General features: G+C 41.1%; 2 protein-coding genes across 4 annotated transcripts in view; both read right to left on the bottom strand.

The window, feature by feature from the left end:
* The window catches only part of LOC126562617 (peroxisomal targeting signal 2 receptor), a 491,929-nt gene that overhangs the window by 351,701 nt on the left and 123,992 nt on the right, over positions 1-16,236 (bottom strand). The window lies entirely within an intron of this gene.
* The window catches only part of LOC126561858 (four and a half LIM domains protein 2), a 108,785-nt gene that overhangs the window by 49,747 nt on the left and 42,802 nt on the right, over positions 1-16,236 (bottom strand). For 2 of the 3 annotated variants that reach the window (XM_050218205.1, XM_050218203.1), the window contains 3 exons: positions 2,272-2,443; positions 1,972-2,173; positions 963-1,207 (listed from right to left, as the gene is read on the bottom strand). In XM_050218205.1, coding sequence (XP_050074162.1) covers positions 963-1,207; positions 1,972-2,173; positions 2,272-2,316 — 492 coding nt within the window. In that variant the 5' untranslated portion in view covers positions 2,317-2,443. Of the gene's footprint in view, positions 1-962; positions 1,208-1,971; positions 2,174-2,271; positions 2,444-6,262; positions 6,437-16,236 lie in introns of those variants that run through there. The other variant, XM_050218204.1, reaches the window with a different exon arrangement.

A 16,236-nucleotide genomic window follows, 5' to 3' on the forward strand; every position in this document is an offset into this window, starting at 1 on the left:
CAACAAACGCTCTCTATTAGTTGTAAATTAACGAGCAGCAATAATTTACATGTTTTACGTACAGTTTCACCCAAAAACATAAGAATTAATTACGACAACAATCATCATTGCTATAAAGAGGTGCTTCCATTTAAAGGATATCTTTTATCGGTATTTATGTGTTCATTGTGCTTATTACTACGATTAAGCCATTTCGAACAGCCAAGCGCCGGACGGCAACCCTGGATTCTCGTTCCATTCCTTATTCATATTGCAATTACAGTAACACACGCTCATCGTTGGTGCACGAAGAGCGAGACGAGAAACCTTTATTCCTTAGGCAAGCATACGTCCGTCCGTAAATCAAATATTGGCACATTTCTCGATTTTATTGGCAATGTATCGTATGACGCGCGTTTATGTTTACGGTTGCCTGCCCACTCGGCCAGGTCACCACATCGTTCCGCGCCTTCCTATGTGCTCAGCAAACAGTGTGCCAGTTACAAGCTATATAAGAGTGTTACCCAATCTACTCCGGCACGGGAAATGGGACATTTAGGTTACTGTGAATCTCTCACACTCACCCAATCCCCGGTGACCAATGCGAAACGAGCGAAAGCTAATGCAGCGTTGCAATAAATCACTGTACCTTCGCACGCGGGTGGTCTTATTTCGCTATTTCTCTTTTTCCCCATCCCTCATATCAAATGCTAACCGCCGTTGATCAATTAAAAAGTTATGTGACCGAAGGGGGTGTCAAGCCTGCCAAAGGAGACACGGACCGTTTATTGCACTTGTTTAATCGGTCGTTAGAGGTGTTGGATCGCTGCTCTGACCTGAACCCGCAATCTGACCAGCACACGGACACACCGAAACATAACCACCACGAGAGGATGACGATGAAATGAGAATCGGTACTACTAATATAGCTGTAGGGCAGCATGTTTAGGATGCATATTGGAAAAGGGGTTTGTGCTACCTACCTCGTCGCAGGCACTGCACCGTGGCTTCAGCATTTCCGCGTAATGTCGCTCGCAGTAGATCTGGTCGTCGTGCACGCAGTAGGTCAGATCGACCAGCAGCTCATCACAGGTCGTACATTTGAAGCAGCGCGGGTGCCAGAGCGTTTGTTCCCGGAACTTCGGTGCAGTCACAGCCATTTCGCCCTGGTTGAGCGCGTCGCTGCAACCGGCACATTTTGTTGCCTGTGGCGTGTCTTTGACGTAGCCTACAAACACGGGGGAAAATGTGAACGTGTTAATGTTGGTTCTTTTTTAAATTGTATTTACAAACAATAAGCATGTTGTGTCACACAGTTATGATTTGCAATGAATGTTGTGTAAATGAATCGTACTTCATGTTGAACAATATAGCGTTTATCGGAGTAGTTTCAAATCAAAGTGGGATTTTTATTACCTCAAATCTTTTTGATCTTCTCTTCCTTCCACTGCGTAAATAATTATCATTTGAAATATTGAATAATTGATCAATAAAAAAAATTGACTCAGCGAAAATGCTTGTCCTTGACTTAAACGGCCGAACTTGTATCCTAATCACCCAATCAATACAGAAAAGTATCTCAAATGACCCAAGAAAGCGGCCTCTCTATTATGAAAATTCTTTTACATAAAAGGAAATAAATTATTGTACAAAGACAATACTATTTTTTAAAGAACTGGTGTAACTCTTTGACTTGTTTAAATTTGAAAAAGCATTTCAAAATTTTGCAAAAAAACAGATTAAAATTTAAAAATGTTCACGAAATCCTGGACAGTCCTATTTTTATAATCTTCGCGCCTTTGAGCCTATCTAATTAAGATTGCCAAGCTATTAAATCTTATTTGTAATGTTAAAAAAATCTAACGCAAACCTATACTTTTAAATACTTTTACGATAGTTATTTGATATATTGGCATAAATCTAGCTCGCACATTACCCTGTTCCAACACAGCGAAAGCAAAATGCTCCATTGTACCGCCCAATTAAACCTACCAATATCTAGCGCAATCTCGTTTCTGGCCGCAACAAAATCTTCGTACGAGCCACGATTCTGTTCCTCCACGTGCTTGCAGTAGTCGAGCGCAAGATCCTGCTTTGGCAACTGATACACCAGCTGCTTGTCACGGAACCGTTCACCTTGTGTGCCTATTTTGGGTACCTTCTCCGGTGGTATCACATCAAAGTATCGCTGAATCTAAAAAAAAAAGCCAAAAGTAGAGAGAAAGAAACAGTGTCAGTTAAATGTGTGTATGTGTGCGTGTTTGCACTCGGTGCTGGATTGTGGTGTCGTACCTTGGCTGACGTTAGAATGCCTGGGGGTACCCAGGTGTAGCCCATCTGGCGTGGATCCACCCGGGACGTGTTTGTGTCATGCTTAAAGCCGAGCCGTTCCCGTACCGTCGTCAACTGTTCATGATACACGGCGTGCGTTTCCCGCGGGCACTTGCACTCCTGGCACGTTTTTCTGCGAATGAAATAAAGAGCCCGATATTGTAGTTGCTGCATTTGTAACGGTCGCTAGTCGCCACTAGATGGCGCTAATAATCTCGGCGGTACTGTGAAGCACCATGCGACTCCACCGCGCTGAGAACAAGAGTTCAAGTAGTACGGGAGGAATTGAGCGAGACATTGTGGAGAGCAGAGTAAAGAGAGAGAGAGAGAGAGAGAGAGAGAGAGAGAGAGAGAAGCTTGTCGAACAGCTGAGAGATACAAACAACACATCACCACAAACACAAACAGCTTCCCCCACTTTGGCATCACTCCACAAATGGCCGGCCGACCAAGTTTTGGTCTCTACGGTACGATTTAACAACAGCGTGTGGTTGCACCACTGTTGTGCGGCTCATTAGTAGTGTTGAGATTTCTGCTCTCATCGTCTGCTTCGCTCGTTCGGCCGGCGAACGGTATAAACACTCACACGCCGGTTATGAACCGACCATTCTACGCTCTTTCACTCTCTGTGGGGGATCATAAAATTTAATTGAATTAGCTCGTAATGGAGATCATTCGCAATAAAGCGAAGGTAGAAGGGTTGAGCGGTTAGAGTTGAACCGTCCGTGCAGTGTTGTGATGGAAGCGACAGTTCTACTTCCGATCCGAAAGCAACGCATATGGTGTTGTTTGATGAATGTGAGCGACCAACCGAGTTGCGGTGCGGGGATTTGTTATAAAATTCTTGTTTTCAATTTTTATGTCCTTACGTTGCATATTATTTGACATCCAACGCAACAATCTTGTATGAATAGTTTTTTTTTATTTATTCAAAATATTTTCCAACTATATAAAAATCTAACGAATTCAAGTCTGGACCAACATGCGCTTCGATTGACAACATAATAATTTACTTCTTCCCCTAACCATATCTGACACACCTCAATCAAACCAAGCGCAGCTAATGAGCTTGTTAATTTGTGAATTCTTGTTCAAGACTGGCTTCGCGAGCGCTGCACTTCCTTCCACAACTCACATCCCATACCATCGTTAGCGTATGCTAATTTTCCGCCAAGAAATGGCCGCGACCGTTTGTAAAATTTGAAACGACACGGCTGCTTGGCGGCTTGTATTACCAGTTCTGACAAGCTCCGGTGTGAGACTCGGTAGAAGTCACCCGCGGCCACTGTACGCAAGCGGATCAGCTTAAGGTTAAAAATATGCCATTCATCACCAACAATCCGTGTGGGATCGACATCGTAACCGTCTGTCGCGGGTCGGAAAAGTCAAGTTCAATGACAACCTCTTGCCAAGGGACTTTAGTGGGTGAAATCTGCAAGAGCTCCAATGAAATATTCTCACATACCGTAGTGTAAAGCAGAAAGTAATTGCTTTGAAATCATCGACAGATAAGCCAATATATAAAAATATACAAATAGAAGCTGGTTTCTCGTTCATAAAAACAAACTCGGGTGAAAATTATGTCACTTCATCTTCCTAAAAGTGATCCCTTTTCTTGGGCACTATAATTTTCCTTTCTGCGCCATTTTGTTGTGTTCTTTCCTCTTCTCTCTATCAACACTGGCCCTATTCATTACGGCTAGTGCAGCTATAATTATCTACTGTAAACATCATCACCCGTAACACTGACACTTTAAGTGCTTAGATCATCACAGCCGCTGTGTAATATTTTTTTCTGTGTTTTTTTTTTATCTCCATCGACAGCTTACGGACAGCAAGAGTTGTAACATAATAAACATCAGTTTTATCGGTTATTTGGATAGAATGAAGTCACTATCGATTCGTGGATTTATTACGACAGGGCTTCTTTTTATGGACAATGTTTATTATGCTATTTAAAAGGGTGAGGCTCAAGAAAGAAAAAAATCATTGTTTGCTCAACGGTGTCAATATAATTAAATGCGTTTGCTCCATGCTAACGATGTGAATATAATAGAATGATCAAACAATGCTTACAGCTTGATATAAGATTAATGAGTTGCAAGGTACGCCGTTCTTTTGTTTTATATTTAGTCGTACATAAACAGTGTCAATTATTGTTTTTAATTTTCATCATCAAACAGAAAATTTATCGAAATGACGATTTTTTCTTTACAAACAACATAATGATTGTGGAGAATGTGTAATCCTAACGACAAGTAAAGTCACCTTTTAATGTATTCATTTACTGGAGCAGTTTCCTAATCCCTCAAATCGGTTGAAATTAACACCATTTTTTACATATGATGATAAAATATTTAAAGAACTTTGCAGGCTTGGTTGTTTGGTGTCATACTGTTGACGTGACTAGCCCTTAAAATCAAATCGATTTAACCGATCCGAATATTTAGCGACCACTTGTACTGTAGTTTTTGAGTCATCGTACGCGATAACTCGTCATCAGATCCTTGCCTTTGACCATGCAATTATTTAGATATTCTCTTCTTCAAATCGATCTAAAATTGCGATCGGACGGTACTTAGGCTCACTTAGGTTGGCTATTAGGGATTCCCCAGTATTCCCAAACACTCCTTTTTCCAGCACTCGCTACGAGTAGATAACAGCACCACTTCACCATCTTTGTGGTACGTTTTAGTGCATGTGGCAACTATTAGAAAGCTCCTTGTACAATAAATCACATTGATTGATTTGGTTGTGAATCGCCGCTTCTTTTGAATGTTCCAAGGGTTTAAAGTGATCCGATCGCCAGATGATCTAGGCCACTCTATATATGTGAAACAACGTTCAACTTTTTCTTGGGTTCTGATTGAGCAGATGGACGAACAATCTTTGGTGCAGAGAACTTTTACTGTTATCGTCCTAGTTCCTGTACATTAAGAGATTAAACACTAAAATGTTGACTCAAAAAAGTATGTAGTTAACTAGTGTACATAGAGCATTGACCGGTGGACCAACCATCAGCTGACTGCGACAGTGCATGAAAAATCGTCTTAGTCTTAGTCAAAAGTAAATAGTCTTGGTCAATCAAAAATAGTCTTAGAGACTCAAATTCACTACAAAAACTAATGTCCTAACCACACTACGAAGTGTTTGCTCCACGAGAGGATCTCTGCGATATGTCGCGCAATAAAGACTGCTTGTTGTATTGTTTTTTTAGAAAATAACTTGACATTTGATTGGAGATAAGTGAAGGTAGTAATATAGTAGCTCGGCGAAAATATTAAAAATGTCCAATTAAGTTCTATCATCCATTTGCCCTTTGCCACATAAATTTTCAATCCTATAATTATCTGTCGTCTACTGAGTACTTTGATAGTTTTCTTCTACATAGGGCTAACATTGCCGATGTCAAGAGCATTTAACATGATCTGTCTTGGCTCTTAGAAAATGGTATCTCAGGTTTTTTTTTTTTTTTTGGTACGTTCTTCGTTTGTAACGAGGAATCCACTTATATCTAGAAATTATTGGCGGTTCTGTGAAATACTGTGGAATTCTTGAAGTAAGACAACCTACCAAACCTGGATTCTTAAGAAACAAACGGTTTGAATAGGATCTTGAATCCTTGATCTGGCCATCACAATTGCTCTTAAATGAATGAAGTTTCTTCGTGTTGAATAATTAGAACATTCATTGAGTTCTCTTAGAAAAAAGTTCTTTCTAAATAATTTTTACTGTATGATTTTTACGGACTAGCTTTTCGGCACTTAAGACAATAATTCTAATAGGAATTTACAGCAATATCCCTGCCATTCTCGTGGTCCTAAGAAATATTAGATATTTCCCGTGCATAGCAACACACCGTGCAAATGTCTGCGCGAGTGATATTGATGGAGTTTTCACAGAAATTGTCACAAATTAAATATCCCTTCCTGTCAGTTAAGCCCGCGTTTACCTTACTATCAGATCGTAGAGTTCCTGTTTGTCGAAAACTTTACAGTACGCGTGCAGAACCTTCACACAAGCGTACCGCATCCCGGGCCAAGGTACTACCGGACTGGCGAGTGCGTCCCACAACGGACAGTCCGCATGTCGTTGTAGATCAAGCATCGTTCGGCTGTCGACTGTTTGTCCTAGCGTTATTCGTCTATTTCCTTTCCACCTTCCGGTCGAATACTAATGGCCACAAAGGTAAGATTCTCGATCAACGATCACCTGCTGCATTGGGTTCAGTTTCAAGGTCATGCAGCAACGCATCGCAGAAGATCTCGAAACACTATAACACCTCATATCACACTACATTTTTGGCAACGTTTATTTGTTTTGACACTGTTTCGATGCTTAGTTGTTTGCCCGTTTGAGTTACTCAGTCTATTAACACCATCATGAAAACACATATCAAACAAACACACACACGGTTGGGTGATGATTTTTCTCCATTAGCCTGAAAAGCGGAAGACATTCATTTTTCATTTCGTTAACGGATCAGTCCAGGTTGTCGATTGTGTGCATTTTGCCTTCCGCAACGCGTGCGTCAGAGTGAAATCCATTTGCCATGCCTCGCGCGGAACCTTAATCGAAGACTACGTGAACACACATTTTCCGGATGTACGGTGGAAATGCCACAGCACCCACGGTTTCTATGGCTTAGTTTATTTTTCACACGTTTGCCACTAGCCCTTGGAAACATAATCCTTTAGTTTGTCTTCTCGCTTGACGATATTGCTTACGTTCTTTCATAGGAATATTATACACACACAGGCAGTTGGCAGCAGCCGCGGGGATAAAACAGGTGCAACTCATTTTGTAGGTTTGGCGAATTTATGAAAATTAGGAAAACCATACCAGCGAGCTCCACAGGGCGGAGTGGTATATTATCGTCATAAATACCATGATCATTCGAAGAATTTCGTGCACATTTATCGTTTATCAGGTTGGGAATGTTGTGACGTGAGATTAAGGATGTAAATTTACGGCAACAAATTTCACCAAAATAAGGAACAGTGAGTAGCTTAAATATATTAGTAACCCTTTTTTGAGCAAGATACGGTAAGAGATGATAAAAACATATGATTGCCCGTAATAGTACGATCGAACCTAGGCTCAAATAAAATCACAAACTATGTTTTCTGCACCAACATTTTTCTGTCCATGATAATGTTAAAACATGCATTCAAACTCTTGTTTTTCCGTATAAAGCAAGAAATTATACTACTGCAAAAGAAACGCTCAGAGTAGCAAAGCAAGTGTTAACGCTTTTTCCATATGTTTTGTGAAAAATCTGCTACGAATAAATTTATATGGAACTTGCAGTTCTCTCTAGAGACATCTATCCTTGATCCACGATATTTAAGTGTAGACAAGAAGACTATACTGACATCAACTGCACACATATAATATATAAAGTTTATTGAATTTAGAATTCGGAGCATAATCCATACATAACAAAGGTTTCATAAGGATCAACGATTTCGTTTAACAGAATGAGCAAATTTTTGCCTTATTGACGTTAATATGAGGTCTCATGTTGAGCATGTACTTTGATGATGCGTTACCAGCAGATTTTTTTTTTCATTATTCTATAATACTACTAATGCTACTTAATAATTACTTATCCTAGTCCATTTAACTAGCCCTATTATATACTATCTAAACTATTGCTATTGTGCCTATGGATAAGGCAATGGTTAGAGGCTATGGATATGCGCGACAGGAGAATTCCTTCAACGATCCTGAAATTTTACTGATAGAGTTACCAATATCTCTTTTAGAGGTTTCACATCGGCTTTCGCGTATATTTCCGTGTTTCGAGTGAAGCGGTTTGTGTCAGTAATTATGCGCAAAATTTTGTTCAGCATGATCTGGAGTCTGCAGCGGTGAGTTCTCGCACATGAATCGCAAACTGGTGCCGCATACGTTACTGCCGGCAAGATAATTACCTTGAATATTGCTATTTTATTTGACATTGATAGCTGGGACCTACGGCTGATCAATGGGTAGAAACATTTCAAAAGGAAATGCCCTTTTTCAATGATGGTTTCAATATGCCTTCTCAACAGCATTTTGTAATCCATCGTAAGCCCCGGATATCTAATGGACGTTGCCCACGACAAAGTTGTACCACGCATTTTTACTTCAGAACTCAAAGGTGGAGTAAGGCTTGTTTTTAAACGATGGGGAAAAATCATTGTTTGTGTTTTTGAAGAATTTATTCCAATTTTACAGTCCGCCGCATACCGTAGAAGACAGATACAGATTGTACTACAGCGGGGCCAGTAGACTTCCCTGGGGGACGCCCGCTGGGGCACTGGTTGAGTTGGAGAGAGCAGAGAGCAAAGCAATCCTGAAAGTTCTCTGTGTAAGGTAATTCCTGATGGTTTTGAGAATTTAAGTTGGGAAATTGAATTACGCCATCTTCTATAGGAGTCCATCGTGCCAAACAGTGTCGAAAGCCTTTTCAACATCTATCAAAACAATAGCAGTGGACTTTGATTCCGTCTTGTTTTGCACGACAACTGTCTATCTCTTTTTGATTTACTTATCCTCAAACGTCTTCTTCTTGGCTTAATAACCTTCTAAGGACACGCCTGCCATCGAATGGCTAACTAGACTACCGACACCACGTAGTTGGATTGTCGGTAATCACTACAGGGAGACGGTCTGGATTGAATTTGAACTCCGGTCCTGCCGTTTGACACCACCACTGTTACATTGTTAAGCCTTTTAGACAGACATGTGTAATCAATAAAATAAATAAAATAAAATTCATGTAGTAGCGTTAATGACTATATAAACAGAAGTAATTGGAAGTCGCCTCTCGAAAAAAAAAGTTATTTAAACACAATCTCTTCTAATATAAACCATTTTTCCTTCTTTGAAAATCGTAATCCGTACACGGTGTCGGATCAAACAAAGTGTCGGTGATTAGCGCTTAGTTCTCGCAAGCAGTGAAACCATTCTAACCCCTCCATTTACGAGCGGTGTGAAAATTATAACAAAATAAAAAAATGCCCTCCTGCAGCGTTTTGCGAAAGGAACAACAACAACAAAAAATCAAACATCAATGGTGCGAACGATCAACGGAGCACATCAAGATTTGCAAGAAGAAAAATGGCACAAAATTTGTTTTCGGACGGGTTTGAAATATTTTCCGACGCGACCGCACACTCCGAAGAGGAAATCCTACTGTCCCGCACAGGCCAGTGCAAGGCCAACCCGTTCGGTCATTTCCTACCACCACCTTGCTCTTTTTTTCGTCGTCTTCATCACCATCGTCTACCATCGGCAATGATCGATCGGTCGGTGTCCCCGCCACTAATGGCAAGACAAACAGCGGATTTGGCGATCCCGAGAACGTCCCGCCGCACGTTTGTTGTTTGCTTTTGGGCCGGGCGATCACACAAACGGGGGTGGTGATTTTTCCTACCAATGTAACCAGTGTGTCTACGACTCATCAGCAGGCCGAAAAAAAAACTGGACGTAGGAAGCTCCCGATTTTGTTTTTTTCTCGAACGTAAACAAAAGCCGTTTGCTTTCCGTTCGTCATCGGCACAACAGGCGGAGTGTAGATGATTTGATCTTTTCAATACAATTTTTCTCTTGCATTTCGAAAGGGAAACATTTGCAATCTTTCTTTTTGTTACTCCTGTAAATATCTCTCGCTTCGAACAGGTGCTCATTAACTGCTGCTGCTGCTCCTGATCCCATCGGAGGGGATCCCATATAAAAAATAAATTAAACATCACGTTCACCAACAACAAAAAAATGGCCGCACCTCGATTCTGATCGAGGTTTTGGTCGGGCGATTAAAAATATGTATTTATGATTAAGCGAATTTTGAGAAGTTCCTCCCTTTTTACATACTTTGAGAACAAATTCACTCAACACAGACAGAGGAGTGTGTGTGTTTGTGTGGATATATTTAACGCATCTGCTTCCTGTTATTATGGACGGGAATGTAAAGCATATAAACGAGTATAATATTTTCGGCCATAGTTTATCGCATACCCACAACACAACCCGGCCCTCCTTGTCCAGCCGGTTCAGCAAATCGTAGTGCCGGGTCTAGATAGGATCACGCGTCGCCCTCATCATCGGCAGCAGCGGGCGGTTGATTTAGATATTTCTTCCAAAAATAGCCACCAAACGTCATAAAAATCTACCCAGCTCAGGAGCACGGGACCGGGCCCGGGGAAGTTTCAGACGCTTTTTAGCGCGTCACCTCTTCTCAGACGCTCGGGGTTTTCTTTTCTGCCTTTCCGCGTCCAACTCCCTACTGGCCGTGGTTGAGATTTACAAAAATAGCCAACAACCGCACCAAACCCAACCCTGCACGATACGGACGATAAGAAGTTATTACGCCCTTTATCTACACGGTTCAATAACAGGACCTCGTTAGCCCACCTCCACGAGGTCCCGGCCATCGTCATCGTCCAGAGATGCAGTGTGTCGCGTGGAGAACGGAACAGCGACGCACGATTACCATCAACGGTCAGTGTGACCGTTATTACTCCCCACTGATGTGCAGTCACTTCCTTTGTAAGTTTCATTCTTTTTTTGTTTTTATTATTTTTCGCGATTCGGCCCTTAAGCTACTGCGTTCACCTCTCAAAAGGAAACGCACAACAGGAGGAAGGAACAAAATCCTTCTTCTTGTAAGGATGAGCGCCGCTTAACTGTGTTCGTTAGGCGTTGATAGTTCATAAATTTAATTAAATCAACCTTTTGCGTGCCCTGGAGACAGCGCCCTGGACGACACTGTCGATTTCTCTTTTACCTTTCCGGGATCCCTTACCTACGGAGGGATTGTTTTGCGGATAAAGGAGTTTGTTGTTCATTTCCTTAACTAGCCAGCCGTCCAACCCTAAAATTGATCTTTTTTTTTTTTGTGCTGCATAAAACAGGGAAAGGAATATCTAAAAACAGAATCGACAAAATGGGAAGCGATGGTCGCACTGATCGAACCAAAATTCAGGCCGAATGTCATTGCCATTTGGTAGATTAGTGTTTGTGTTTTGTGCCGTGTTTGTGAGTGCGGTTAGTATTGATTGGTTAGCACACTATTGGATGGTAAAATTGCTGACGAGGTGAAAATCTTGTAGGTACGAAATTATGTTCTTCTAACCGTTAAGGCTAATGGGTTAAAGTATACCTGGGAGAGTAAGAAACCTAAACAATGTACTGTATTTTTGTGTATAAAACCCCTTTTTCTTAGCTATACGGTCAGGCCGTCTCTTAAGAAATAAAACAAACTCTTATTTTTATGAAAAACTATCAAAGTTACATCAAAGACAGATGAGGCTAATGCTACTAGGAAGATACACGGATGGCAGCTTGGCCCAACTCGGTTAATCATGCCTTTTTCAATTCAATTTTTTTTCTATTTTATCTACAATTTCTGTCTTTAAGGTTCTAAACAACACTTGTCTTCGGGTCTTGAAATAAAATTTTACCAAACAAGCACATAAAACACTTATTTTAAAAATGTATTGAAGCAGCCATTTTTAGATAACATTAATGCAAAAATAAATGCTTTACTATATACAGTACGTCGCATTTTCAAGTTCAGAGAATCGCTAGGACGAAGGCAACGTGAACAGCCAACAGACAGAGGAAAATACATTTCGAGCATGTATATAAGCACAAGTTGCAAACCACTTACAAAGCCTGGGCCATATGACACCTTTGGCCTAACGAGTAAAGATCTAAGAGAAATAGACGTGATTGCAACTGCCATACAATGTTCAAGGACAATTTGGGTCCTTTAAACCACTAGCTACCCGACCAACGAATCCAAGTGTCTTATTGGCTTTTAGTATGACTCCTTCAATATGATCTTTGAAGATCAAATTATTGTCGAGTCATCACAACAATGCTACGAATCGATGCAACACAACAATGTTTGAAGATCACTATTTTGGGTTTGAAAAGAGAATAACTGTCAATTGAAATTTTTATTGATTGTTACCTCCAGACGATCACGAAGCTATAAAAAACAAAAAAAGGTCCTGTTTGGGCATACCACTTTGGAAGCGTTTTAAAGTTTATCCATCGATAAAGATCGATGATCTACTGCCATCGCTGGCAAGACAAGGATGCAGTAAGGATAATGCGAAGAATGCAAATATAGCAGGGAAAAAGAAGCAGACTAGAAATGCCTGTAAGTTATTCTAAATCGAAAACTAACCTAAACACAACGTAGGAAGTCTAAATTACTACAACAAAATCTCCATAAAAACTTAGAAAACGTATCTCACGTAAAGTGGGTTTGCGATTGGCGCAAAAACAAGTCTGATTGCCTCGAAAAAAAGGGCTGGTCGTGATTAATCTGCCAAGTGGTAAAACCGACTAAGTTTAGTCTTGGTTAAATTAAACTTTCATTAAAATAACACTACAAAAACAGCCAGATGCATGAGTATCAGCAAACAATTTGCTTTAAGTATTAATAAAATATAAACAGGTAAATATGAGAGATTTTTGGAGTTAAATAAAACAAAATAAAGACGAGAGATGTGTAAACTGTGCTACACTTGGTCCGAAGGTTCTTAAAAACTACGAAAATAAATTTCAGCTGGTCTGTGCTTGTGGTTGCAGCATGAAGTAACAAAAGATTCGTGTTCGCATTGGCAATATTCCTGGTAACGTCAGTGGCAATCAAGAAATTTAGTCATGACTAAGATTACTTAACTTTCATACCTTCTTCTGCTTGTCTCGACATGCCATTTTTGGTTTCCTTAACGTAATTTAACACATAGCTGGATAGCCAGCCCTGTGTACGGGGCAATGTGGATCACAGTGCAGATGAAGAATGCTACAAAATGTTGAATTTAGCATGATTTAAAAATTATTGCCTTATATGAGGGGATTTAGTGAACTCGTGAAAACCCCAGTCACCACAAAAAAAAAACAAAACAAAAAAAAACTTGTTGAAAGTTCGATTTTTTATTTGTGGTCTAAAAATATGTTTCCAGCCAAAATACCAGCCAATCAAGCAACTCTTACAGGCGTTTGTGTATTTTGCAAAGCTTCATAACAAACCATGGTAAATATTTTTACAACCCGATTTTTTATTCATACAATCGCACAATATCCGCGATCCTATGTTTACGTTCACTTTCATCTTTAAAGCGCAGGGAAGAAAAATTTATCATCCGTCTTTGTGTATTTTTCTAGCCACCTCCCAAGCAAAACGTACAAAAAACGTCCTTTCAAATGCAAACACAAAATGATCGACACAAATCGCTAACGTTCGATCAAACGGGCTGCAGCACACGTTCTGCGAGAGGAATGAACCACGGGAGGGGTGCTAGAGGACGATGAAAAACGAGAAATTATAAATCTATTTTCAAACTGAACCCCCGAATAATAAAAAGAAAAACTAACAACACAAATCTGATTCAATACCGACAACCCACCGGGTGGAGACAATTTTTCCCACCACCGCCTTTCCATTTTGTCCGTGTGAAAATGGTGGAACGGTGCGGCAGGTGCTTTGCCATAACCGTGTGGTTTAGCGTGTGTGTGTGTGTGTGTGCGTCTTTGGTTGCGCCAATCTTTTTCATGATGAGTTCTAAATTTGCACCCGTGACGTGTGTCGACGGCTTCTTAGTGCGATGGTGAAGACATAAGTTGACCGAGCATTGCCTTTGCAGTACAACACATAACAGCATCATGCTAGCAGCTAGTGTGATGTGTGACGTCATACACACACACACATTCGAAACGCTATGTGGCGGATTTGTGCAAGGTCAAAGTATTCGACGGTGATCAAGATGCGATATACCTCGATATACGCGATTTCGCAATATAAAAATGCGGGGAAATGGTGCAATGGTGGCGTCGGGATGGAGAACTGAGCACCTGACATATGGTCGATAGAGGAGTGTGTTTGTCCACGCGAAAGGTACTCGGATGGTGAGGGAGAGCGGAGAGCGATTTGTAGGTGTTGAGAGGCAAGCAACGCCTAAGTTCCACTATCAGCTGTCATCGGGCCAATTTTGTACGAACGACAGCATCACCACGGTATACAACACTGCACCGCTGTGTGAGCTTCTCGATCAAGCCGATACACATAGGCCGTTTGAGCGTGTACGTACACTGGGACGATTAAAACTAGGTACAGCTGTGCAGCGTATGTCAACATTTTATCATGGTCTAGGTCTAGTTCACAAAATTGCGAAAAAAGGATCTAAGCATACTTTTAAGTACGATCGCAGAACTGAGATCGAGGTAGTAAATGGCCCTGCCAGAATAGGTCTTTTTTAACGAAAACGCAATAGGTAAAAATGGCACGACCATTCTATGCGATCTTCCGAGTGATATTCCCGAGTAACTTTATGTATAAAGTTGGTGTAGTATTGGTAACTATCGGATGTTAACATTACTTTTGACGAATCTTTCCTATGTCTAAACTAACTTCTAGGTTGTTTAATGTACAATGACCTACAAAAGATCACATCATAAACGATCAATTCCTGTTATGGAAGAACAATTGAATTTGATAACGGTCATGATATGTCTTTGGTGGTGGACACATCAACACCAAAACACCATCTCAATTAACATTAACACTTTAACATTGTCCTCTGTCCATGCCTCCTACGTCCACGTGGATAGTCTAAAAGGATTTTTGCGCGCTGTGTCGGAGCCTGGCTGAAAAAATCGCTACATGATGGCCACCTACGTCCCCGCACGCTGCCGTAACAGAGACCTCCTGTTGGGAGCTTCGTAGTAATAGCTTCGTATCATGGAATCATACCCGGAGCCCTGATGCTCGTGTTGTGTTGTCCATTGAACTAAAACAGTCCCCACCCCTCCGGTCACATGATGTTGATGTTTTTGGGCCTCGGTCCAGCTTGCCTCAAAATTGCACAGTGCACCAATGTGTTATCGGCAACATGTCCAAATAGTAATCCATTCCCTCAAGGTCAAGACACCTTGATCCACCACTGGAGGTCAATCTTCCTTAAGAATACAGGGGCTTCGTCAGTTTTGGACATGTTTTGGAGTCCAGTACATGTTTTAGAGCCATATGTGATTGCTGGGGATGTAAAGGATTTAAGCCATGTCATTGCTACTACATAGTAGAACAAAAAATCATAAAAATCTAATTTAGAACTCAACTCACAAATCAAACAAACCTAACCGTACGTCTTATTATTCTACCAACTGTAGCCGTGCCTAGTCTTTTTCCTTCACACACACACACACACATACGCTACGCTTCATTCACGATCAATGATTAAAGCATGACAAACCGCTTCCGACAAGCTACTCTGCGGATGGGTAGGATAAGCTGCCATCAAAAAAGCAACAACCAACCCTTGGATGTTCGAAATATTTTCACCATTAATTTACAACCCTAAACAACCGGATAACGATTGACCATTTCCGATCACACTATGGTGTGTGTGTGCGGCTCGGAAACTCGACTCTTCCACCGCCCAACAAATGTCACGGTACGGTGCGGTCGATTTTCGCTCGAAATGTAGCTCATAATCGCTCGGTTCGGCGCGGAGGGAAATGAAAATAAACCAAAACGGCTCGCACAACACTCACGCCGAATGTTGACAAATTCTAACGAGCTTAGCAAGTGCCACTCGCCGAACCACGGCGCCACACGACATCAAACCGGTGTGTCAGTGTGAATATTCGAAACGTCCTTTCAGACAGGAGACAGGTAGGTGGTGAGATACAACATCAACCGAGTTATTTAGCGTGCAGCAGGAACTGCTCGGTTGCTTCTAGCTGGGACACAAAGAAAGAGGGGGGATAGTTCCGTCAAGATTGTAGCTTGAGAGAGTAAAATGTTTCTTTCAATGAAAATTTAAACAAAAGGAAAAGATAAAACCGACGCCTGTGTTAGTGAGCGATAAGCAGAAAATACTTGTCTTTTACATACTAAGAATTGTGCCCTCGTGTGTGTGGGAG

Source organism: Anopheles maculipalpis, chromosome 3RL, assembly GCF_943734695.1.
Source record: "Anopheles maculipalpis chromosome 3RL, idAnoMacuDA_375_x, whole genome shotgun sequence".
NCBI classification, from domain to species: domain Eukaryota; kingdom Metazoa; phylum Arthropoda; class Insecta; order Diptera; family Culicidae; genus Anopheles; species Anopheles maculipalpis.